The following is a 24,663-nucleotide window of genomic DNA, read 5'->3' as shown; positions in this document are numbered from 1 at the left end:
GGCGTAAGTTCGTTCGTGAATCGGCGTATCTCGCTCATTTACATATTCGATGCGTAAATCAATGGAAGCGCCCCTAGAGGCCAGCGTAAATATGCACCCAAGATACGACGGCGTAGGAGACTTACGTCGGTCGTAGGAAGCCAAAATTTAGGAAGCCAAATTGCTCAGAACGCAAGCTGCTCTACCACGCCCCCTGCTCGTCACGGGCGGTGAGCTGGTGTGCCTGCCACCCGCCCAGCTGATCCTCTGCAGCCTCAAACAACACCGGAGCAGTTGGGATTTGTGGTCACCTGCGCTCAAAGGTACAGACGCCAGGGACCCCCGTGGAAATGTACTACTTGTATACTTCTGATATCATGTGAGCTTGATACCACATATTAAACCTAAAATTTTTACCTGAATGCTACACTCAGATCAGCGCTGCTTCCTTTCTCCTTTTTATCACCCGAAAGAGGTTGCCAGCGTAGTGGTATTGTGTGTCAGGCCAACACTTATATACTATTCACCTCTGTGAGTATTCAATTGTCTGTATGTTTTTATAATAACAAACCTCCTGTAATGCACTAGGCGTTTGCGCCCTCCTGTGTGCTCTTTTACAGTTATTCACTAGATTCCCTGATCTGAGGAGAGCTGCACTGATAAAGCATATCCGAAGGGCGTTCATCCAACGCTACTCATGGTTCGCAGCACATTGAAGATTCATGGCAGAACTCCAAGTGCTGGAAGTGATTGTTTTTTTTTTTTTACATGACATCTCAGAACCGCAAAGGAGGTTGGTGAGTGGAAACTTTCCTCTGGCAAATGCTGAGATTGTGGGTCTGAATAGGGAGCAGACAGATATACTGTATAATACCCACCGTGGGTCACTGACTGCAAATTCCAATTGATCAATATCCAAATAGTAAAAAATCTCCACTCGGGGACAACAGCCAACATATCTTAAAGTGGTTGTAAACCCTCACCTGTAACCAGTGAAGTGACTGGCCTCAGGTTATAGACAGAGATGAAACAAATCTCCCTACATACATTATACCTGTTTATATCTGCAGCTGTCTATCCCCTTCAGGGATATGCAATTAGCGGACCTCCAGCTGTTGCCAAACTACAAGTCCCATGAGGCATAGCGAGACTCTGACAGCATCAAGTATGACACCCAGAGGCAGAGGCATGATGGGACTTGTAGTTTGGCAACAGCTGGAGGTCCGCTAATTGCTTATCCCTGCCCTATATCCATTCAAAGTGCCGAAATTACACAGGATCCCTTAGCTATGAAAAGAAGGGGGTGGAGAGCTTAAGTTACATCAGTGAGGAGAGCGTTGAGAGCTGATTGGAGGGAAGGGATACATCCCCCTCCACACAGCACACAGGAACAGAGCTGAGGCTGTCAATCAGCTGGAGGTCCCTCCCCTGTCACCTTTTCTCTCTTGGTGTCAGGAAAACTCATCAGAAGTGACTCATGCAGATAACAGAGGAACGTGGCAGCGGACAGAAATGACACTAAGTGCTCTGGAGTGAGAGAAGCACACACTATATAGAGCGGTGGTCTCCAAACTGTGACTCTTAGGGCACTACTCCTCCCACTGACATTAACAATGGGACATAATGCCTGCCAATCACACCAATAATGAGGCATAATTTCCACTGACACCATTAGAGGGGCACTATTCCTCCCACTGACACCAATGATGGGGTACTATTCCACCTACTGACACCAATAATTGTATACTATTCCTCCCACTAACACCAATGATGGGACACTATTCCTCCCACTAACACCAATGATGGGGCAATATTCCTCCCACTATCACCAATGATGGGGTACTATTCCACCTACTGACACCAATAATTGGATACTATTCCCCCCACTAACACCAATGACGGGGCAATATTCCTCCTACTGACACCAATAATTGGGTATCATTCCTCCCACTAACACCAATGATGGGGCAATATCCCTCCTACTGACACCAATAATTGGGTATCATTCCTCCCACTAACACCAATGTTAGAAAACTATTCCTCCCCCACTGACACCAACGATGGGGCACTATTCCTCTCATGAGCACCAATAACGTGGCATTGTTACCAACGCCAGGACATTTTTTACTCCCACTGGCCAAATTCCGGCCCCTGTAAAGCCTGAAGGATAGTAAACTGAGCCTTTGTTTAGAGAATTTGGAGAACCCCGATATAAAGGGCTATGCTTTGTCCATATTTAATGTCTGAGGTTTACAACCACTTTAAGCTAGTCGAGGGCTGAATGGGAGAAATAATGGATTCCCCCATCCACACTAAACAGTACACGTGGTTGTCTGAATACCCAAACAGTGATAGCATCCGATTGGATGCAGTCAGGGGGGTTGATTTACTAAAGGCAAATCCACTTTGTACTACAAGTGCACTTGGAAGTGCAGTCGCTGTAGATCGGAGGGGAACATGCAAGGAAAATAAAAAAAAACAGCATTTTTGCTTGTACATGATTAGATGATAAAATCAGCAGAGCTTCCCCTTATTTCAGATCTTCCCCTCAAATCTACAGCAAATACACTTCCAAGTGCACTTGTAGTGCAAAGTAGATTTGCCTTTAGTAAATCAACCCCATTGTTTCCTTGATCATTTTCCACCCGACATTTTTTCCATGACTTCTGTGGAGCCAGGTGGTACTGACAGGTCCACCCACAGCTAAATTTTTGGCGGGGATCGGCTGAAATTTAAGCTGTGTATGGCCAGCTTTACTAAAACTCAAACCATGTATGGGCAGGCTGACTGTACCAAATCGATCGATCAACTTGGGTACAACCAGACAGATTTTCATGTGATTATTGCTAGTTGTTAGTAGAGATGGCCTTGTGTGTTGAGGATTCTAGTCCAGGGGAGGGCTGGGCTGGGGGGCAGGGTGGAAATTGCCTCCCGAGCTGCCCTAACTTATGTTCAAAATGCCCGCTATCATTTTATTTTTTATTCTGGTCTTGGAAGTCGGGCCGACCACTAGCTGTTGCATTCCAGGAGTTGTAGTCCACGCTCAAGCGCCCGGTGGGTGGAAAACAGAGCAGCGCAGAGGAAACTACAACTCCCTGGGACTGGATTCTTGGAAGTAGGCAGAGGCAGGGCATGCCAGGGAGTCGGGACGCAGGGCTTCAGGGCTGGGTACTGGCTGCAACTTGACCCTAGGACCAGGAGCATTAACCCCCCAGGAGACAGTGGCGTGCAAGGACCTGCTGAGCTGAGATCACTGAGGTAAGAGACCCTGACCCCCCATCTCCCCCCCATACACCCCATGTAACCTGCCCCAGTGGCAAAATGAGAAACAAAAACTGGATAGCCGCACTCCAAAATGACTTAAAAAAGTTGTCTTTAATTTTCAACTGTACACACACAGTCACTGCAACCAACAGAAAACAGGACAGCCGACACGTTTCACACTTGTAATTTAGTGCTTAATCATGGCCATGATTAAGCACTAAATTACAAGTGTGAAACGCGTCGGCTGTCCTGTTTTCTGTTGGTTGCAGTGACTGTGTGTGTACAGTTGAAAATTAAAGACAACTTTTTTGCAGTGACTGTGTGTGTACAGTTGAAAATTAAAGACAACTTTTTTAAGTCATTTTGGAGTGCGGCTATCCAGTTTTTGTTTCTCATTTTGCCATTGCTACAAGCACCGCCAGCACCTTGGTAGTTCAACCGCCCTTGATTGCTCACGGGGCTCACCTGGAGCGGTGAGAACATTTCTAACCTGCCCCAGTGATTAAGCTTCATTGATGGGCACTGGAGTTGGCTGCCCTGATGGGCACTGGTGAGGCTGCATTGAAAAACCAGATGGGCCATGGATGGTGAGCTGATTCAGCGGTTCAATGGGCCACTTGACTTGCCTCCCAGGCCTAAGGCTGCCAGCCCTCCCCTGTTCTAGTCCCAACCCACCTGCACAATGCCGACAGGAAGCCGCAGCTGCACAGACCGGGAAATGTCTCACTGCCTGTGATTGGTGGTGTGCAGTGTCGGCTTCCTGTCGGGATCGGGCTGGTGGGTTGAGACTAGGATCCAGAACATGCCCGAGCCGATCTCTAATATAGCATTAGCAATAATCTGCATCTTCTCCCGGTGGAGACGGCTTCCTCCATCCTCCCCTGGTTGCAGCAATAAATGTTGTGTATTACCTGCCTAAGGCTGGGTTCACACTACTACACTACTTTCATCCTACTTTGCTCTGCTACATTGGTCCTACATTTATCCTACATTGGTCCTACATCCATCCTACTTTCATGAACAGGATACTACTTTGGTCCGACTTCAATGATATTCAATGGGCCTGAAGTAGGATCTATGTAGGACCAAAAGTAGTACAGGGAGCATTTTCAAAGTCGGACCGACTTGTGTAGGACGCTACAAGACGCTCTCATAGGGAAACATTGAACACAGAGCAAAGTAGGATGAAAGTAGTGTAGTAGTGTGAACCCAGCCTAACACTGTTCCAGGGGGCAAATAGCACCCCTCCCTTATCCTAGTCATCCCCTGCCAGGTGATTTTATTTGTATATTTTGCTTGAGGGCAGTTTCCAAGTTTGCCAGTAGCCAGGCAGGGGTTGTCAACTTGATTACACTGAATAGTTGAGTCTATCCACAAAACAACTGAGCTGGAAGCAGTAGGAACCTGCAGCTGTGTGATATCACCACCCGGGGGAGAATATAACCACTGACTGCAAAATGTAGTCATCGCCATTTTTACCCGACAGATATTTGTGTTATCTCAGATGAGTGAGTTTGTTGTTTTGTATCTGTGATTATTAAAGAAAAGCAGGTACGGTGCACAGCCAGTCATCAATCCGATAAAGCGAAATAGAAAAGTCCAGACGGCATGCAGTGACAGAAGAGAAGGCATGCACAGCGCTGCAGATCAGTACCAAGCTCCACACAAAGATAACTCTGTAGAAATACGGGGTTAATATATCTGGAAGGTGAAGAGGACTGGAGCACTGCAGTCCGGAGGAGACAATGACACAGATCATAAAGTGGAATCATCCTCTGCACACACACCGAGGCAGCTGATCCATTATTCAGAGACAAAGGATCAATTCACACGGGAAGGCCGATTTCTACTCAACCAGCAAGGCCACGTTCTCATTACAGTGCCGAAATAAAATGACTAGAGCGACCATTTTGGATGTGCTAAAATTCAGCCAAGGAATTTACCAAGATATCCCACCAAATCATAGTGTAGGAATTCCCACAATATCAAGAAGAACAATGTTCACGTGACAAAACACTGGAGGGCATTCTGTAATAATTGGAGGACGTAAGGCTCCTTTCACACTAGCGCAACGCCAAGGTTACCCGATTTCCAGCGCGTCTTTGATCCGACTTTACACTCTCTGGATCAAAGTCGCATCAAAGTAGTACAGGCAACCTTTTCAAAGTTGGAGCGACTTTAAGTCACACCAATTTATACAGGTGCCAGTCTAGAGCTGCACGATTCTGGCCAAAATGAGAATCACAATTTTTTGGGTTAGAATAAAGATCACGATTCTCGCGGCGTAAAATCTTTCACATACAAAAAAATATTTGGGGCTAACTTTTTTTTTAATTCATTAACCACTTCCCGCCCGGTCAATAGTATATTGACGTCCGGGAAGTGGTTCTGAAATCCTGACTGGACGTCTATTGACGTCCTGCAGGATAACGGCCGCCGCGCGCCCGGCGCAACGCGGCTATCGGTGATACGGGGTGTCTGACACCCTGCATCTCCGATCTCGGTAAAGAGCCTCTGGCGGAGGCTCTTTACCACATGATCAGCCGCGTCCAATCACGGCTGATCACGATGTAAACAGGAAGAGCCGTTGATCGGCTCTTCCTAACTCGCGTCTGACAGACGCGAGTAGAGGAGAGACGATCGGCAGCTCTCCTGACAGGGGGGGTTTGCGCTGATTGTTTATCAGCGCAGCCCCCCCTCGGATCCCCACACTGGACCACCAGGGAAGCCACCATGGCACCATAAAAACAATAAAAAAAAAAAAAAAAAAAAAAAAAAAAAAAGAGCACAATAAATGCCAATCAGTGCCCACAAATGGGCACTGACTGGCAACATGGGCACTGACTGGAGTGATGCCCAGAAATGCCATCAGCGCCACCCCTCAGTGTCCATCAGTGCCACCCCTCAGTGTCCATCAGTGCCACCTCTCAGTGCCCATCTATACCGCTCCAAAGATGCGGCTAGCAGGACTTTTGAAGCGGTCCTGCTAGTGCACAGCCCCAGTGTGAAAGCCTTCAGGCTTTCACATTGAAGACTACAGGGCACGATTTCAGGTTGTATAGCAGCACTATTTTTAGCGCTAAACCACCTGAAAAACGTGTCAGTGTGAAAGGGGCCTTAAAGTTCCACTGATAAAGAATGTTGTAAAACTTGGCAGACTGCCCAGATTTTTTCCTTCCTTTCTTTTGATGGCTGAGAGCAGAGAGATATCTCTGCATAGAAAAGATAAGGAAATACTTTGTCAAGATCGCAAACGGGGAAAAAATTGCGATAACGATTCTTGACGATTAAGTTCTAGGTGCCACTGAAAAGAATGGGCTGCCACTTGTCATGCCACTTTTTATCCATTTGACCGCCAACATGACAAGTTGCACAAGTGTGAATAGAGCCTAAAAACCAAATAGTGGTTATTTTTTAAATACAAAGCCAAAAAATGGTCATTATTTTTACAGATTATCCCCGTGTTTTGCCTCGGCCTTGTGTAATGGTAAGAGGCCTGTTGTTCCCACTCAAATAACAGTTGCCTAAGGTGTGCAGGATGATGGCACCCACAGATTCTGCTCAACTGCCCTCCATGTCTTAAAGTACACCTGCCAAGACAGAAATACAAAAGCTGTCATGCTAACCTCCTTCTAAAAAAAATGTTAGCCGTCTGGCTGTTAAAGTGACCCTCTAGCAATTGGTTCAACAAAACAGACAGGCCACTAGTATTTTTAGAAAGAGACGTCAGCAATGGCTGCCCCCATGTTTCCTTGATGACAGATTTCTTTTAAGCATTGATTTAAAAAAAAAAAGCTTCTCAGGTTCTATAGTATACAAAAAACGCAAGCAGTGCACTCCATGCATTCACATTTCACATTTACTGGCTTTAAAGGGACATTATCACCTTCTACAATACAAGAATGTATAAGAACTGTAGTCTGAGATCTGTGTGCGGGATAGAACTGCGAGCTGGCGAAGTGTGAAATTTTGCATCCCCAGCCTCCCTACGCAGTGTTTTGATTTTATAGTGTTTACCCCAATGTAATAATGCTGCAGCAAGAAACATGTGAGGAGATACTAGATCAAGGGTAGGCAACCTTGGCCCTCCAGCTATGGCGAAACTACAAATCCCATGCCTCTGCGAGTCATGCCTGTGATTGTCAGGGTCTTGCAGTGTCTCATGGGACTTGTAGTTTCAAAACAGCTGGAGGGTGGAGTACTAGATCATCCCAGCTTTTCTGGTCTCTGCAGCAGTTTCAGACTTTTAAGGTGCAAAACAAGAAAATTTTGCTGCCCCCCCTACATGATTTTGTTATGACTGTGGCAAGGACTATTGTAAAACTTGAGCGATACCGGGGATGTGGAATTTCAATTACCACAGTACTGGAGCTCATAGGTACAGAATTCCTGGAGTATCACTAGTGCTGGTCTTTTCCTGTAAAAGGTCTGGCGATCATTTTTAGGCATTTAAGCAGATAAACACTGAGTGCCAACAGTGTCTTTGGGAAAAAATTGCTTACTGCCCAGAGCAACCAATTAGATTCTACTTTTTATTCCAAAATATTCCAATGGATGATTCAAGAGAACACCTGAGGTTATGTGGACAAGTACAATCCTCTGCTCTTAGGTGAGTACCTGATAACCTGAATATATTAAAATAGGAACTATCTGGCCCCCACCCAGCCTTTAGGCCGCATTCACACCTGAGCGTAGCGTTTTAGGTTGTTTTTTTTAACTTCGACATTTTTTATTTTAACCAATAGGAAAAATGATCATCTCTTTCGTCATTTGTTGCTACGTTTGTAGATTTTTTTTTTTATCTTCTTCCTGGGTGAATGTTCTATTTCACAGAACAGATTAAAGTGACAAAACGCCCGTAGAAATGCTCGTTGTCGCGCTAGACGATTGAATCGAGCGTTTGCATTAGTTTCTATGGGAATACAAACGTTCAAAAACGCCCAAATCAGCCCGATTCGCGCGACAAAAAAAGAGTCCAGAACTTGTTTGAGCATTCAGGCGTTCGGCTTCAGGCGTTTTGGAGTGGAGATGTGAACCATCTCCATAGAGAATAATGTATTTTTTCCCCTCTAGCGTTTTTTAGCTTCAGGCTATAAAACGCTCAGGTGTGAATGCAGCTTTAATGACACTGGCAGGTCACCATATAAAAACACTGAACTAGACTTTGTTTACAAAAGGACTATTAGGCGATATGAAATAGTTATGTAAAATGTATACTAATACATTCACATTATCTGATTGTATGGTCACACCTGCACGGAAAATTAGAGACGTGACATTATCGTACAATGTCTAAACAGCCGATATATCTGTATTAGCTGCCATAAAATAAAAATAAAACTTTCAGTACTCTCTTATTGGATTGCAACAGGAAGTGAAATCAGCATTTGATATTATATGGCTTAAAATTCTCCTGACATTTTTACAATATTAATTTGTAAATGATAATAAAAGCTTCTTGATATAAGCCAATGTATATTATAATGTCACTGGTGGCCTTAAATTAAAGTGAAGTGAAACTTGATCTCTTGATAGGATTCCTTTAGGTCCATGTTCCAATAATCTCCATGCAAAGTTAAAGTGCAACTATGAACAAAATAAATGATTCAGTCCGTCTCTAGCATTATTACAGTGTTTATGTTTTTCTAAATCCCCTTGTTAAAGCTGAAGTGTCATTTTTGCATTTAATATCTTCCCTTGCACCACCCCCACCACATGCAATTAAAATTTTCAATCAAAAAAATTTTGTTTTTAAGAAAGACCCCTTTTTAAGACCCAGTGATGTCTTCAATGTGTCTGCCTGCTGATCTTTGCTCTGAGTTTGTTGGGAGGGGACGGCAGGCTCCAGTAAACATTGCAGGACGCCGTCTTGGATCTTCTTTCAAGAGCATTATATGAAAGAACATCCCTGGTGCATTTTGTTTTTTTTCTCTTCCCCCATCTCTCTTTCTTTCACCACCTGTTTCCCATTTTCTGGTGCTCATTGGCATCTTTTACCTCCCCCGTCTTGCGTTTCATGCCCTTTTAATTTTTTTATTTTTAAATTGGCATGTCTGTCTGGGTGATTTCTGCCATATTTAGGGTTAGCCCCGGGATCTTAGATGAGAGTATTCATGTATCTTCTCAGGGCGCCTGATGTTTAGCATTTTCTAGATCTCTCCTTATGAGGCAATGCTGTCTTTGTATTTTGCGAGGTACCACTCTAATTTTGTGTATGGTATTGTTCTGTTCTGATGGATACTTTATTCTATAAATAAAGAATTTGAACACATCCCTAACATCTCTTTATACATTCCTGCTGCTCCCTACTGGGTCCTGCAGGTTTTAGCTGTGAAATCGGCTGATCGCGTCTAAAGGGATGCCGAGGATGTGTACTTTCCTGTAATGCCCAGGAACAAAATGATGGCAGAGAAGGCTGTGATAGGTGGGCAAGGACAGTATTGACCAGAAGGAGAAGGGATTGATGCATGAGTCATTCAGATTGGAAAACAAGGCAAGCTTAAAGTAGTTGTTATTCCACTATCTGATCTCATCTCTGATCTCATCTCCTTTGTCAGATAAAAAGCTGCACCCTAGTGCCTGTGCTTTATTAAAAAAAATTGAAAAAGATTTTTTCCCGTTTTAATGGGCTCTTTCAGCGATAAGATGACTTCAGGCTCTCAGCTCTCCCCATCTGATATCTCCAGTGGGCGGAGCTGAGATTCCCCTGCTGACGTCAGCCAGGGAGGAGAGGAGCAAAGAGCCTTGAGTCATGTGATCGCTGAAAGACACGGTAAAAACAGGTAGAAATAATTTTTTTTTTTATAAAGCACAGGCATTAGGACACAGGTTTTTATGTCACAGAGGGGATGATATACAGATCAGTTAGTTTTGAAGCAGTGTGAAGAGCAGCAGATCAGCGATAGTGAGGGATGACAGGGAGGGGAGGAGGATATAGAGGAGACACAGGAGAGCTGCAGATAGCAGCGTATGACAGAGACACTTACACTGACTCCGGTGTCAGAGCTCAGCAGCCCTGATATATGGGAGTCAACGTACATAGGGGAGGGTAGAAACTGGCAGGATCAGCCAGCTATTTTAGGTGATACAGGGGGGCAAAATACACACCACAACAACTGTGCTGTATAACATGCTTTAAAGGAACAGGATCTCAATTTTTTTTTTTTGGGTTAACAAACGCTTTAAAGGAAAAATTAAAAAAAAAAAAAGAAAAAGAGAGACTGCTGTGTTAATGCTATTGTGCTATTGACAAACTGCATCATGTACGTCTTTAAATGATTTTATTTTTGCTCATAGATTCACTTTAACAACTTGCATAACAACACTTTGACCAGCCCTACATGTAAAGTGGCAGCTATACTGGGGCGGACTTTGGTGTGACTTGTAGTTCCTAAAGAATTGGAAGCAACCGGAAAGGCCTACATCTTAATTGGGTGATACTGTCCCTTTATTCGACAAACGCAGAAAACAAATAGTCAAAACTCCGTGCAACTGGTCTAAAATCATCTTTCATCGTCAACCACTACCTGGTGCAAATAAAGTTTTGTGTTTTTGAAATAAACAGCATGACCATATACTGGGGTTCAACTTCTGCATTGCTAGATCTGTTGTAAAAGGTTCCCGTTCATGCAAAAAAACCCTCTTTAAAATGTATCTAGACTCTTAGTGCATGTGAAAAAAAGATCTAGACAAGCTCACAGAGGTTATGGCAAAGATTTAGAAGCTGCATAACACTGGAGAGTACAAAGTAGAAATATAGCCTGAGATCTGTAGATCTGAGATGTGTAGGCTAAGAAGTGTGTTCATACTACATGGTGTGAGGGAAAAAGTGCCAGTGAGAACAGGGGGGAGGGGGCGACAGTGAGGAAATTCAGCAATGCAGCTCTTACCAGTCTCTGCTGCTCCAGGAGGAGATCTGCTTCTTCCTTCTCCTTTTTGTACAAAATTTCCATTTCCTGAAGCCTGTAGGATGATAGAGAGAGAAAACGCCATCAGCTACAACAGTTCTGACTATACCCTAAAGCAGTGGTCTCCAAACTGCGGCCCTTTGCTTGCTTTTATCCGGCCCTCGTGCCAGTATTTTTTTTTTACTGACAAGGAAGGGGCACAGTTCCTCCCAATGACACCAACAATGGGGCTCAATAATACCAATGATGGGGCACAGTTCCTCCCAATGGCCTGGATTCAAGAAGCAATTGCGCCTGTGTAACCATAGGTTACACAGCGCAATTGCTTACTTGCCCCGGCGTAACGAGTGCTCCTGATTCAGGAACCTCGTTACGCCGACTGCAGCCTAACATATGCGTGGCATAAGGCTCTTATGCCCGCATATCTTAGGCTGCATTCTTGCGATGGCCGCTAGGTGGCGTTCCCGTTGTGCTCAGCGTATAGTATGCAAATTGCATACTAACACCGATTCACAACGTTGCGCGAGCCCTGCGTACGCAATTTACGTAGTTTCCGTACGGCGGTTTTTGCGTAAGGCTGCCCCTGCTATTAGCAGGGACAGCCAATGTTACGTATATACCCGTCGTTCCCGCGTCGCGAAATTTGAAATTTACGTAGTTTGCGTAAGTGAATCGTGAATGGCGCTGGACGCCATTCACGTTCACTTTGAAGCAAATGACGTCCTTGCGACGTCATTTGCCGCAATGCACGTCGGGAAAGTTTCCTGACGGAGCATGCGCTCTACGATCGGCGCGGGAACACGCCTAATTTAAATGATTCCCGCCCCCTACGGGATCATTTAAATTGCGCGCGCTTACGCCGGCGCGCCCGCGCAATTTACGGAGCTTCTGCTCCGTGAATCGAGGGCAGCGCAAAAAAATTGCGGGGGAAAAACGTTGCCCTGCGCCTCCGTAAAAAAAAACGCAATTCTTACTGAATCCGGACCAATGACACCAATGATGGGGCACAGTTCCTTCCAATGACACCAATGATGGGGCACAGTTCCTCCCAATGACACCAATGATGGGGCACAGTTCCCCTCAATGAGGCCGAAGATTGGGCACTGTTCCTCCCAATGACACCAAAAATCGGGCATTGTTTACTCCAACTGACGTTGGGACAATTTCTACTCAGGATGGCCACAGTCCGGCCCCCCTAATGTCTGAAGGACAGTAAATTGGCCCTTTGTTTAGAAAGTTTGGAGACATCTGCCCTAAAGCAATGGTCATCAACACTGTCCTCGGGGCTCACTTACAGGCCAGGTTTTATGTATTACCTTGGGGAGATGCAGACTAGAATACTGCAATCACTGAGCAGCAAATGATATCACCTGTGATGTGTTTTAGGCTGCTTTCACATTGCAGCGTGGAGCCGCGGTGACGGTATAGCCGCGCTATTTGTAGAGCGCGTTTACCGTCGTATTTACCGCGATATTCGGGCGCTAGCGGTGAGGTTTTAACCCCCGCTAGCGGCCGAAAAAGGGTTAATACCGCCCGCAATTACCACGGTATTACCGCGCTTTCCCATTGATTTCATGGGAAGGCGCGGTATAGGAGCGGTGAACACACCGCTCCTATACCGCGGTAAAGATGCGGCTAGCAGGACTTTTGGTGCGCTCCTGCTAGCGCACCGCTTCATTGAACACTGCAGGGCATGATTTTTCATGCGGTATAGCAGCGCTATTTTTAGCGCTGTACCGCATTAAAAACGCCCCAGTGTGCAAGGGGCCTTAGTTATCCTGCAAACCTGGCCTGTTAGTGGGACAGGGTTGATGACCACTGCCCTAAAGCACTCGGTCAAACATAAGGTCCGTGTTTTGGGCAGAGGTTATGGACTGTGCCAAGTCAGTTACAACGATTACCATCAGACCTTCCATAGCAGTCCATTTGTTGGGACTGGTGGACCAGTTGGCACCCAAAAAGGTGATTCGTACACGACTTACCCTGCTCCTGTACTATGCATGTAAAATAATCATTCTGTCGTGGAAGAAACCGGTGGCCCCTACCATTGTGGCTTGGAACGCACCAATAAATAATACCAAGCTACGTATCTTAGTCTGGGGTGATGTGATGTGACTCTGTAAATGAGGGCTTTGTTTTCCTTATTTACCTATTTACAAGAAACAGGTCACTGGTATGGTCTTGGAGCTGCATTGTTCACTGGTGCTGGTGTATTGTAGTGCTGACTGTTGAATGTTTGTAACTTTATTATGAAAATTTCAATAAAAAGAATAAAAAAAATAAACCACATGAGGCCCATGGGATGAAGGTGGCCCACCAGGCCATTTCACGTGGCCTTCACACCTCCCCTGAAGTTGCGGAACCCCCCCTCTTGTCTCCACTCCCACCTTGTCTCAGCAGTCGGCAGAAGAGAGGAGGACAGAACTCCTCCCCCAGATTCTGAGCCTCTCAATGCAGCTGCGGAGAGACTCGTCTCTGTCTCCCATCTCAGCAGTCACCAGAGAGGACAGAACTCCTTCCACAGATCCCGTACCTCTCTATGCACCCATCTCATCTCCGCCTCCCCAATCTTAGCATTCAGCAGTCTCCGGCAGCTGACTCCAGCCCTCCTCTGGTCCTCCTCTAGACCCTACACTTTCTGCTTCCCAGCTCCGCCTCCAGTGTCTTTCTGGCAGCAGCGCAGGGTAAGGATGGGGTGCATTGTGATGTAAGGGAGGGTGGGAGACTCTTTACTTCTGATGGTGGGGGGACGCTCTTGCCAGCTGTTGTAATGCTCTGGACATCTAGTCTTACAATTACAACCAGGCCCTGTGAGGGCAACCATAGTGCTGGTGCGGCCCCCGATGAAGTCGAGTTTGACATCTCTGCTCTAAAGGCAGCCATACACAGAGGAATTTTAAGGCGGACACTTTTAACCTGTTGCCACCGAACTGTCCAAGATAGCTCTTGGTCCCCACTAATAAGCAGTAGCCAGCAGGACCAGCTCACGATCACGGTAGTCACATGATTGCATACAGACCCTATTTTAAAGGGACAGGGGGGCTGGGCAGAAAGGGGTTAACATTCTCAGTTTTGAACGAAAAAAATTATAATATATAAATAAAAGTACACAATTTAAAGGGAAGTATGTTTATTTTTTTAAGAATCATACTAACTTAGCTGGATGCAGCATTGGTCCATACCATGGGCTCTAACACTAAGAACCAAGCGATCAAACACTGCCGATCGCTCAGTTCTTACAGCTCCCTGAGCAGACAGCTGGTGACTGTCACTCACTGGAGGGCTGGGCTGTGGAGGGGAGCAGCCAGCTCAGGCTCTCAGCAGGTCGCAGCATCGATCCCCCCGCTGGCTCTAGCACTAAGAACCGAGCGATCAAACACCGCCGATTGCTCAGTTCTTACAGCTCCCTGAGCAGACAGCTGGTGTCTGTCACTCACTGGAGGGCTGGGCTGTGGAGGGGAGCAGCCAGCTCAGGCTCTTAGCAGGTCGCAGCATAGATTCCCCTGCTGGCTCTAACACCAAGAACTGAGCGATCAAACACTTCAGATCGCTCAGTTCTTACAGCTCCCAGAGTAGACAGCTGGTGACTGTTACTCACTGGAGAGCTGGGCTGTGGAGGAAAGCAGCCAGCTCAGGCTCTTAGCAGGTCGCAGCATAGATTTCCCCTGCTGGCTCTAACACTAAGAACCGAGCGATTAAACACTTCAGATCGCTCAGTTCTTTCAGCTCCCCGAGTAGACAGCTGGTGACTGTCACTCACTGGAGGGCTGGGCTGTGGAAGGGAGCAGCCAGCTCAGGCTCTCAGCAGGTCGCAGCATCGATCCCCCCGCTGGCTCTAGCACTAAGAACCGAGCGATCAAACACCGCCGATTGCTCAGTTCTTACAGCTCCCTGAGCAGACAGCTGGTGTCTGTCACTCACTGGAGGGCTGGGCTGTGGAGGGGAGCAGCCAGCTCAGGCTCTTAGCAGGTCGCAGCATAGATTTCCCCTGCTGGCTCTAACACCAAGACCCGAGCGATCAAACACTTCAGATCGCTCAGTTCTTACAGCTCCCCGAGTAGACAGCTGGTGACTGTTACTCACTGGAGGGCTGGACCGTGGAGGGGGCGGAAGCAGCCAGCTCAGGCTCTCAGCAGGTCGCTGGGAGGCTGCGGTCCTGGCATGTGGGCCGATTTCGACCATATGGTTAGGATCTTGCCCGAGCCTGGACCAGCTCTGTGACACTTCAGCCCGCTGTCTGCTGAGAACGGGTCACAGGAGTGAGTGCAGAATGAACTGCACTCATGTTATCAACAGGGGAAGTACAGCCAAACAAGCTTATTATATACATTATATTATAACGAATATAATAGCGGAAAGGAGCCATAGTTTATATTCTACAGAACAAAGAGCGTCTGAGAAGATTGATGTTTAGGACAGTTTATTTGAAAATAAAATATGATTGGATGTGTGGATTTTGCTCTTCCCTTATTGGACAAGCGATACAGAGAAGATAAAAGGGGAAATAATAGCTTGGAGCACAAAAGAGCATGTACCTTTTCTCCATCTCCTGTTTCATATCAATGCCCTGTTTCTCCAAAAGCTCACGCTGGGCAAACGTCCAATCCACAGGCTCCGAGGGCGTCTCTGCTGATGGCGTCTTCTCTCTCTCTGCCCTGGCCTGCTCAGGGTGGTTGAAACGGAAAACGTGGTTCTTACCCATAATGATTCGGTTCCCTGAAAAGAATGAGGAGGAATAAAGTGAATGAGGAGAACATTTTGGAGGCTGAAGTAATATGAAGTGAAAACGTTCCTACTTACCGGAACGCAGCTGTACGGGAAGGACAACCCGCTTTCCATTGACGTAAGTCTCTGAATGCTCACATGGCTCCAATGTGACAACAACTAAGGGAATGAGAGGCAAGAGATGAGCTACAGATGGGGAAGGATTTTCTTTGGGTCACAAATGCAATAAAATGGTAAATTAGTTATATGCAAACCCAGAACATAAAATTTTTTGTTTCAAAACTGAACAATATGATAAAAAGTTGCATTAAAATTAGGGTTGTCCCGATACCACTTTTTTAGGACTGAGTACAAGTACCGATACTTTTTTTCATGTACTCGCCGATACCGAATACCGATACTTTTTTTTAAATGTGTCCCCAAATGCAGCCATGTCCCCCCCCACAGATGCAGCCATGTCCCCCCACAAATGCAGCCATGTCCCTCACATATGCAGCCATGTCCCCCCCATATATGCAGCCATGTCCCCCCACATATCCAGCCGTGTCCCCCCCCATATCCAGCCGTGTCCCCCCCCATATCCAGCCGTGTCCCCCCCCATATCCAGCCATGTCCCCCCCCATATGCAGCCATGTCACCCCATATGCAGCCATGTCACCCCCATACCCATATCCAGCCATGTCCCCCCCATATGCAGCCATGTCCCCCCCATATCCAGCCATGTCCCCCCCATATCCAGCCATGTCCCCCCCATATGCAGCCATGTCCCCCCCATACCCAGCCATGTCCCCCCCCATATCCAACCATGTCCCCCCCATATATGCAGCCATGTCCCCCTTACCGTACATGCTGCCGCGCCGTGCCGCCGCTTGGTTAATACGGGCGGGGAACATTACAGCTTTCATTTGAATAGCTGTAATCTTTCGCGCCGCGCTGCGTATAGACACTCCCCCTTGCTTCGGGATTGGACAGTTCACCCGAGCAAGGGGGAGTGTCTATACGCGGCGCGGCGGGAAACACTACAGCTATTCAAATGAAAGCTGTAATGTTCCCCGCCCGAATTAACCAAGCGGGGATGCGGCGGCGGGGGGAGTATTCTTTTTCGGTATCAAGGGTATTTGCGAGAGTACGAGTACTCCCACAAATACTCGGAATCGGTCCCGATACCGATACTAGTATCGGTATCGGGACAACCCTAGTTGAAATGGTTGTAAACCATCATATATACCCAGTGAAGTGACGATCCTCAAGTGATACACAGAGATAAAACAGATACATAAGTTGTACATGTTTATCTGTAGTCTTATCTGTTCAAAGTGCTGAATTAAAGTGATTGTAAAGTCTCTTTTTTTTTCTCCCTAAAATTAACAAACATGTTTTACCTGCTCTGTTGCAGTGGTTTTGCACAGAGCAGCCCAGATCCTCCTCTTCTCGAGTTCCTCTTTGGCTCTCTTGGGCCCTCCCTCCTGTTCAGTGCAGCTTGCTATGGGGGTACCCCGAGCCGAGTCACAGCTCCTTGTGTCCTTTCAGACACGGAGCCCTGACCCGGACCCAGACCCAGACCCTCTCTCTTGGCTAGCTGACTTTGATTGACGGCAGCGGGAGCCAATGGCGCTGCTGCTGTATCTCAGCCAGTCAGAAGGAGCGTCTGGGACAGCCAAGGGACTCATGGACATCGCTGGACAAAGATGGGGCTCAGGTAAGTATTAGGGAGGCTGCTACACACAGAAGGCTTCTTATCTTAATGCATAGAATGCATTAAATGGGTTGTAAACCCTTATGGTTCTTCCCCTTAATGCATTATATGCATTAAGATGAAAAACCTTCTGTAGTGCTGCAGCCCCCCAGTGCCCCCGTTTTTACTTACCTGAACTAGGTTTTCTTCTCCCCGGGGAAGGGCACACCAGATCTAGCTGGTGTCTCGTGTCCTGATTGGATAGATTGATAGCAGCGCAGCCATTGGCTCCCACTGCTGTCAATCTAATACAATGATGCGGGTGCCAGGGCCGAGTCCTGCTTTCTGTGTCGATAGATGCAGAAGCAGGACTTGGGAGCTGCCCGCACGGGTGTCCGTGGGAGAGAGCTTCTCCAACAGGACACTCGATGCGGGGAGGAACTACTAGCAGCACTGAGGGACCCCAGAAGAGGAGGATCAGGACCACTCTGTGCAAAACGAACTGCACAGTAGAGGTAAGTATGACATGTTTGTTATTTAAAAAAATAAAATAAAAACACGAGAGTTTAGTAACCCTTTTAAGATAAAAAAAACACAAGGGATTAAAACCTCTTTAAAGGGGTGGTTCACCCTAAAAACTACTTTTTTTTATTACACTGGCCCCCCACATTACAATATGATTAACCACTTCCTTACTGGGCACTTAAACCCCTTCCTGACCAGAGGACTTTTTGCGATTCGGCACTGCGTCGCTTTAACTGACAATTGCGCGGTCGTGCGACGTGGCTCGAAAACAAAATTAACGTCCTTTTTTCCCCACAAATAGAGCTTTCTTTTGGTGGTATTTGATCACCTCTGCGGTTTTTATTTTTTGCGCTATAAACAAAAATAGAGCGACAATTTTGAAAAAAAAAATATATTTTTACTTGTTGCTATAATAAATAGCTAAATTTTTTTTTTTTACGTTTTTTTTTTATCCTCAGTCTAGGCCGATACGTATTCTACATATTTTTAGTAAAAAAAAAAAAAAAAATCGCAATAAGCGACTGGTTTGCGCAAAAGTTATAGCGCCTACAAAATAAGGGACAGAATTATTATTATTATTTTTTTTTTTTTACTAGAAATGGCGGCGATCTGCGATTTTTATTGGGACTGCGACGTTATGGCGGACACATCGGACACTTTTGACACGTTTTTGGCGCCATTCACATTTATACTGCAATCAGTGCTATAAATATGCACTAATTACTGTATAATTTTTTTTTTTACTAGAAATGGCGGCGATCTGCGATTTTTATTGGGACTGCAACGTTATGGCGGACACATCGGACACTTTTGACACATTTTTGGCGCCATTCACATTTATACTGCAATCAGTGCTATAAATATGCACTAATTACTGTATAAAAAATTTTTTTTACTAGAAATGGCGGCGATCTGCGATTTTTATTGGGACTGCGACGTTATGGCGGACACATCGGACACTTTTGACACATTTTTGGCGCCATTCACATTTATACTGCAATCAGTGCTATAAATATGCACTAATTACTGTATAAATGTGACTGGCAGGGAAGGGGTTAACACTAGGGGGTGAGGAAGGGGTTAAATGTGTATCCTAATTAGTGTTCTAACTGTGGGGGAGGGGGGGTGACCGATCTGTGTCTCTATGTACAAGAGACACAGATCCGTCTCCTCTCCTCTGACAGCACCGCTGTCTGCGAGAGCCGGGAATGAGAGATGATCTCATATGTAAACATATGAGATCATCTCTCATTGGCCGCACAGATCGCCTAGGAAACGGCCGCTCCGATTGGCCGTTCACGGCGATCTGTGACTGGCTGTGTCCAAGGGACACGGCCAGCACAGCAGTTCCCCGCTGCGCGCTCGGGAGCGCGCGCGGGGAACGCGAAAAGGGGCGGCCGTAAAAACACGGCCTCCCAGAGAAGTAGAGCCACCCGGCGGCCGTATATAGTCGTACGGCCGTCGGGAAGTGGTTAAGGCTATTATTTTTTTTTTGATGCTGTACATACCTTTGTACAGCATATTCACCCGTTGTGAGTCCCGTGGGAGTGGGCGTTCCTAACATGTCTGTGATTGACATTTTGACCAAAAATGAGTTCCCCCCCGTCGCGCAAGCCGCGTCACGATTGGCGAAAGGAGCCGAACGGCGATGCGCATGCGCAGTATAGCGCCGACTCGCCGTTCGGCTCCTTTCGCCAACCGTGATGCGGCTTACGCGACGGGGGGAGCTCGTTTTTGGTCAAAATGTCAATCACAGACATGTTAGGAACGCCCACTCCTGCGGGACTCGCAACCCCGAAGCAACGGGTGAATATGCTGTACAAAGGTATGTACAGCATAAAAAAAATAATAATAGCCTTAATCGTATTGTAATGTGGGAGGCCAGTGTAATAAAAAGTAGTTTTTAGGGTGAACCACCCCTTTAATAAACTTGTCTGAGAGTTCAAAAAAGGGAGCGGGGAGCTGAAGTCACACTATGCAGAACTCAGTGAGGAGAGCTCTGAGGGCTGATTGGATGGAAGAGACACACACCCCCCTTCACACAGCTCACAGGAACAGAGCTGGGGCTGTCAATCTGCTGTAGATCCCTCCCCTGTCACCATTTTTCTCTTGGTGTCAGGAAAACTTGTCAAAAGTGACTCATGCCGACACACTATAGAGCACAGGTGTCAAACTGGCAGCCCACCAGCTGCTGCGGAACTACAAGTCCCATGAGCTGACAGTTACAAGCATTACTCCCACAGGCAGAAGCATGATGGGACTTGTAGTTTCACAACAGCTGGAGGGCCGCCAGTTTGACACCCCCTGCTATAGGGGGATATGCTTTGGTTCCATTTCCTTTCTGAGGTTTACAACCACTTTAATTGAGACACCTCGGCCTGTCTCAGTACAGTTCAACATTTGTTTGAATCCTTTACCTTCTCCATTGGGCATCCTCTCACTGCGGAATATGCAATGTGTTTCTTTAATATGGGCGCCGCTTAGCACGATATCCTGTCGCCTTTCTGCTTCTGACTGACCAACCCTGGTTAAACAAGATGGAAGAGGTTACGTCAAGCAGTAACAGCGAGGCAAAAAACGAGGTGTGCAATTACATGTTACGTTGGCTTACCTGGTGATACCATCTTTGATGTAATACAAAAGGCACTCCGACATGAGAGGATCTTCATTAAGGTTAACGAGGTGAGGAGTCTGCAAAATAAAAGTGTAGTCATTAGCATAAACCTTCCATGATTGGAATGAGAAACCCGCCTGCTGCCGCAAATACAAATCTGGGGCCAAATCTACAGCACAGGTTTAGAACCTAACACATAAAACCCCAACCCATATAAGACTATGCAATCCACTCCAACCAATAAAAAACAGGACATCCTTGGGTAAAACTTAAAGCTGAATACAGTATGGGCCAGTGATGGGGAACCTTGGCACCCCAGATGTTTTGGAACTACATTTCCCATGATGCTCATACACTCTGTAGTGTAGTTGAGCATCATGGGAAATGTAGTTCCAAAACATAAGGGGTGCCAAGGTTCGCCATCACTGGTCTAGACAAAGACCTAGTCACATAAAATGTAAATATGTGTATAGGAACTCTTTTACATGATAAAAGGATCTTTAAATCTGTACTGCCAATTTTTTGGATTCAGGTTCCTGATCTCCACTGCAGCAAAAGTACTACAGTAGAACCCAGACACACTCAAAGGAAAGCAGCACAGTGATGAGGTCATCCCTCTGCTCACTTCTGTTATGTTCACTATGAGCAGTGCCGGACTCAGCTCTGTGGAGGCCCCTAGGCAATAAAAAACTTGGGACACTTGCAGGTTTCTCATGGGTGTGCTCTGGTGGGATAATATTTTACTAAGCAGTGTACATGTTAGCCAGTAGATGGAGATGGCCACCACTACCGTACATTGCACATACATAGGCTGCATCTGTCCCCCGGCACATCCAACACTGAGAACCGAGCGATCTAACACTGCAGATCACTCGGTTCTCACAACTCCATGAGCAGAGAGCTGGTGACTGTCAGTTACTGGCTCTATGCTCTGCACCCTCCCCGCTTACTAGAGAGCTGGGCTGTGGAGAGGGTGGGAGCGGCCGGCTCAGCCTCTCAGTGCATCGCTGAGAGGCAGAGCTGGGTGGCAGTCCAGGCCTGTGGGCGGATCCAGACTCCATTGTCACAAACTTGCCCGAGCCTGGACAGGCTCTGTAATGTCAGCAGACAGCTGACTTCAGCCCGCTGTGTGCTGAAAATGGGTCACAGGAGTACAGAACAAACTGCACTCCTGTGATCCACAGGAGAAGTACAGCTAAATAAGTTCTGGCTGTACTTCTCCTTTAAGGTGTTATTGGGTACATTACATAATTTTCTCAATAGCCTTTAAAGTGGGGTAAAAAACAAAATGTCAGCAGCTACAAATACGTGTCCTTTTCATATAAGGACACTTACCTGTCCTGGGCGCGCCTGTGATGTCCTCACCCGTCGGCTCTGGGTGCAGGCCCGGCATCATTACTAAGGCAAACAGGAAGTGAAGCCTTATGGCTTCCCAGCCTGTTTCCTACTGCACATGCGTGAGTCGCGCTGCGCTTTCTGAATGGTCCCTGCTGTCTTCTAGGACCTGCGTGTCTCCCAGAAGGCAGCGGGGAAGAGGAGGGGCCAGACATAAAGTAGTGGGAGCAGATACATAGACCTGACAGGTATCTGCTCCCCCCTGAAAGGTGCCAAAAGTGGCATCGGAGGGGGGGGGGGGCTGAATCCAGACAGTGGAAGTTCCATTTATGGGTGAAACTCCACTTTAATGTAAAGGTTTTATTTGAGTTGATTCATTTTTTATATATCTTTTGTAAACAATTTAAGAAAGCTTCATTGTAATTTCCTTTAAAGAGCAAGCCAATATTATTTTGATCCGCTGTCGTAGGACCCTTAAGCGGTGTGGGGTCCATTACCTATTTGGTAATCCGGCACCGACTATGAGCAAGTGTGCATTGGCTTCAATTTGTTACTGCATTTAAATCTGCTAAGGCTGGGTTCACACTATTGCGAATTGGATGTGGATTTCCTCCGCATCCATTTCGCATTGCAGGAGATTGTGACCGGATTTCTATGGAGCCGGTTCACACATCTACGGAGCGGCTCCGGTGCGTATTGCACAGGGGTCCTGTGAATCTTTTAGTCCATGTCAGGTCCGAATTCAGCCAATTCGGGATGAAATTGGACCTGAAACGGTGAATGGATACGCACCGGACCCCTGCTGTGAGCCACTGCGTTCTATAGTGTGAACTCAGCCTAATACATCCAACATTCCCCTCCCGCCAGACTGACAATGCTGCTGTTTAAAGGTTCCCCCATGTTCTCCATCTTCCAGAGAGGGGGGAGCACTCCTATACACAGGGCTGGACTAGGACAAAAATTTGGCCCTGGACTTCATCCAGACTGGCCCACTTTGACAGGTCTCTCTAATGGCGGCCGGACTGCCCCCCCCCCCCCCAAGCCCCCTCTCCCCCTTCACTAGCCACTAGCCATTCTACTTTATTAGAGTAGAACGGCTGGTACACTTATAGGCAGTACCAGTGGGGAAGCTAGACATTATTTCACCCGGGGCAAAGAATCAGTTCGGTGCCCCCCCCTTATGGGACAAGATTAGGCAGAAGTGAGAAACTCCCAGGCCATAGCTGTTGAGTCAGCTGTCTGTCCGCTCCCCATGCTCCTCTGTCGCCCCCCCTGTTCCTCTGGTCCCCCCAGGTGAGCGCTGCAGGGAGGGAGAGGAGGTGAGCGCTGCAGGAAGGGAGAGACCGAGGAGCGGAGGGGGGGCGGCGGTGCGATGTCACTGAAGCCGGCCCACTGGGAAACTCCCTGTAGTCCCAATGGCCAGTCCATCCCTGCCTATACAGTAGGTGTGACTGGCAAGATCACCAGGTGAAAACAAAGGGGAAAAAAAGGCTAAAAGAAAACGAATGCATCCACCACATCTAATTATTGATAAACTAGAATATATTACATTTTAATACCACCTAAAAAAATGCTTTTAAGTAAAATTTACAGACAAAAAACCTAAAGCCAGTAAAAATATGATTTCTCTTTATTAAACACAAATATATGTACAGAGGAAACTATTATATAACACGGGCCTTTGGGAAAGATGGGGTAATTTGTTTCACTCACAGACACAGATCAGAAGCCCCTTCATACAATGACACCCCCTTTGACAACTCAGTTCTACTCTAACAAGACAATCTAATTCATAGCACAAACCTTTTTTGGGGAAAAGACCCCATTAGAGTCAGCAAACAGATCACATGGACTGGGCGATAAGATCTGGTGTGACCAGGAAGTAGAGAGCGATGATTGGTCGATGAAATGAGAGCGATGATCAACAGATGAAATGAAAAGTATGACAAGAGTGAACCGACCCCCACACAGATCTAGAGAAGACATCATTTCCTGTGCAATGTTAGATTCTGGACTGTACACAACAGCAAGGTCCGGGGTTCAGAGCAGTCAGCTCAATGCTAGGACTTGTAGTTCTGAAAATTTCACCAGTTGCCTAAAACTTTGCAGCCATCAATCTGAATCGTTCCATGCGGTTCCCTGAGACCCTCCCAGAACTTTCTGCTGGCTGACTGGCTCAATACACAAAAGACTAGGGTTGTCCCGATACCGATACTAGTATCGGTACCGATACCGAGTATTTGCGCTAGTACTTGTACTCGCGCAAATACTCCCGATACCAAATAGAATACTCACCCCCCCCCCCCCCGTCGCTGTCGCTACGCCACATCCCGCCGCCGCTTGGTTAATACGCGCGGGGAACATTACAGCTTTCATTTGAATAGCTGTAGTGTTTCCCGCCGCGCATAGATACTCCCCCTTTCTCGGGTGATCTGTCGAATCCCGAGCAAGGGGGAGTGTCTATACGCAGCGCGGCGCGAAACACTACAGCTATTCAAATGAAAGCTGTAATGTTCCCCACCCGTATTAACTAAGCGGCGCGACAGCATCCAGGTATAGGGGGGGGGACATGGCTGCTTCTAAGGGGGACATGGCTGCTTCTAAGGGGTACATGGCTGCATATATGGGGGGACATGGCT

At 46.8% G+C, this 24,663-nt stretch overlaps 1 protein-coding gene across 12 annotated transcripts in view; it reads right to left on the bottom strand.

Annotated features, from left to right (window-relative positions):
* The window catches only part of KIF1B (kinesin family member 1B), a 267,120-nt gene that overhangs the window by 92,636 nt on the left and 149,821 nt on the right, over positions 1-24,663 (bottom strand). For all 12 annotated transcript variants that reach the window (XM_040326413.1, XM_040326416.1, XM_040326419.1 and 9 more), the window contains 5 exons: positions 20,687-20,766; positions 20,493-20,599; positions 15,951-16,034; positions 15,686-15,866; positions 11,133-11,205 (listed from right to left, as the gene is read on the bottom strand). In XM_040326413.1, coding sequence (XP_040182347.1) covers positions 11,133-11,205; positions 15,686-15,866; positions 15,951-16,034; positions 20,493-20,599; positions 20,687-20,766 — 525 coding nt within the window. The remainder of the gene's footprint in view (positions 1-11,132; positions 11,206-15,685; positions 15,867-15,950; positions 16,035-20,492; positions 20,600-20,686; positions 20,767-24,663) is intronic.

This window comes from Rana temporaria, chromosome 10 (assembly GCF_905171775.1).
Source record: "Rana temporaria chromosome 10, aRanTem1.1, whole genome shotgun sequence".
In the NCBI taxonomy this organism is placed as follows: Eukaryota; Metazoa; Chordata; class Amphibia; order Anura; family Ranidae; genus Rana; species Rana temporaria.
The sequence above is the reverse complement of the archived record's forward strand: the minus strand, read 5'-3'. Positions and strand labels throughout refer to the sequence as shown.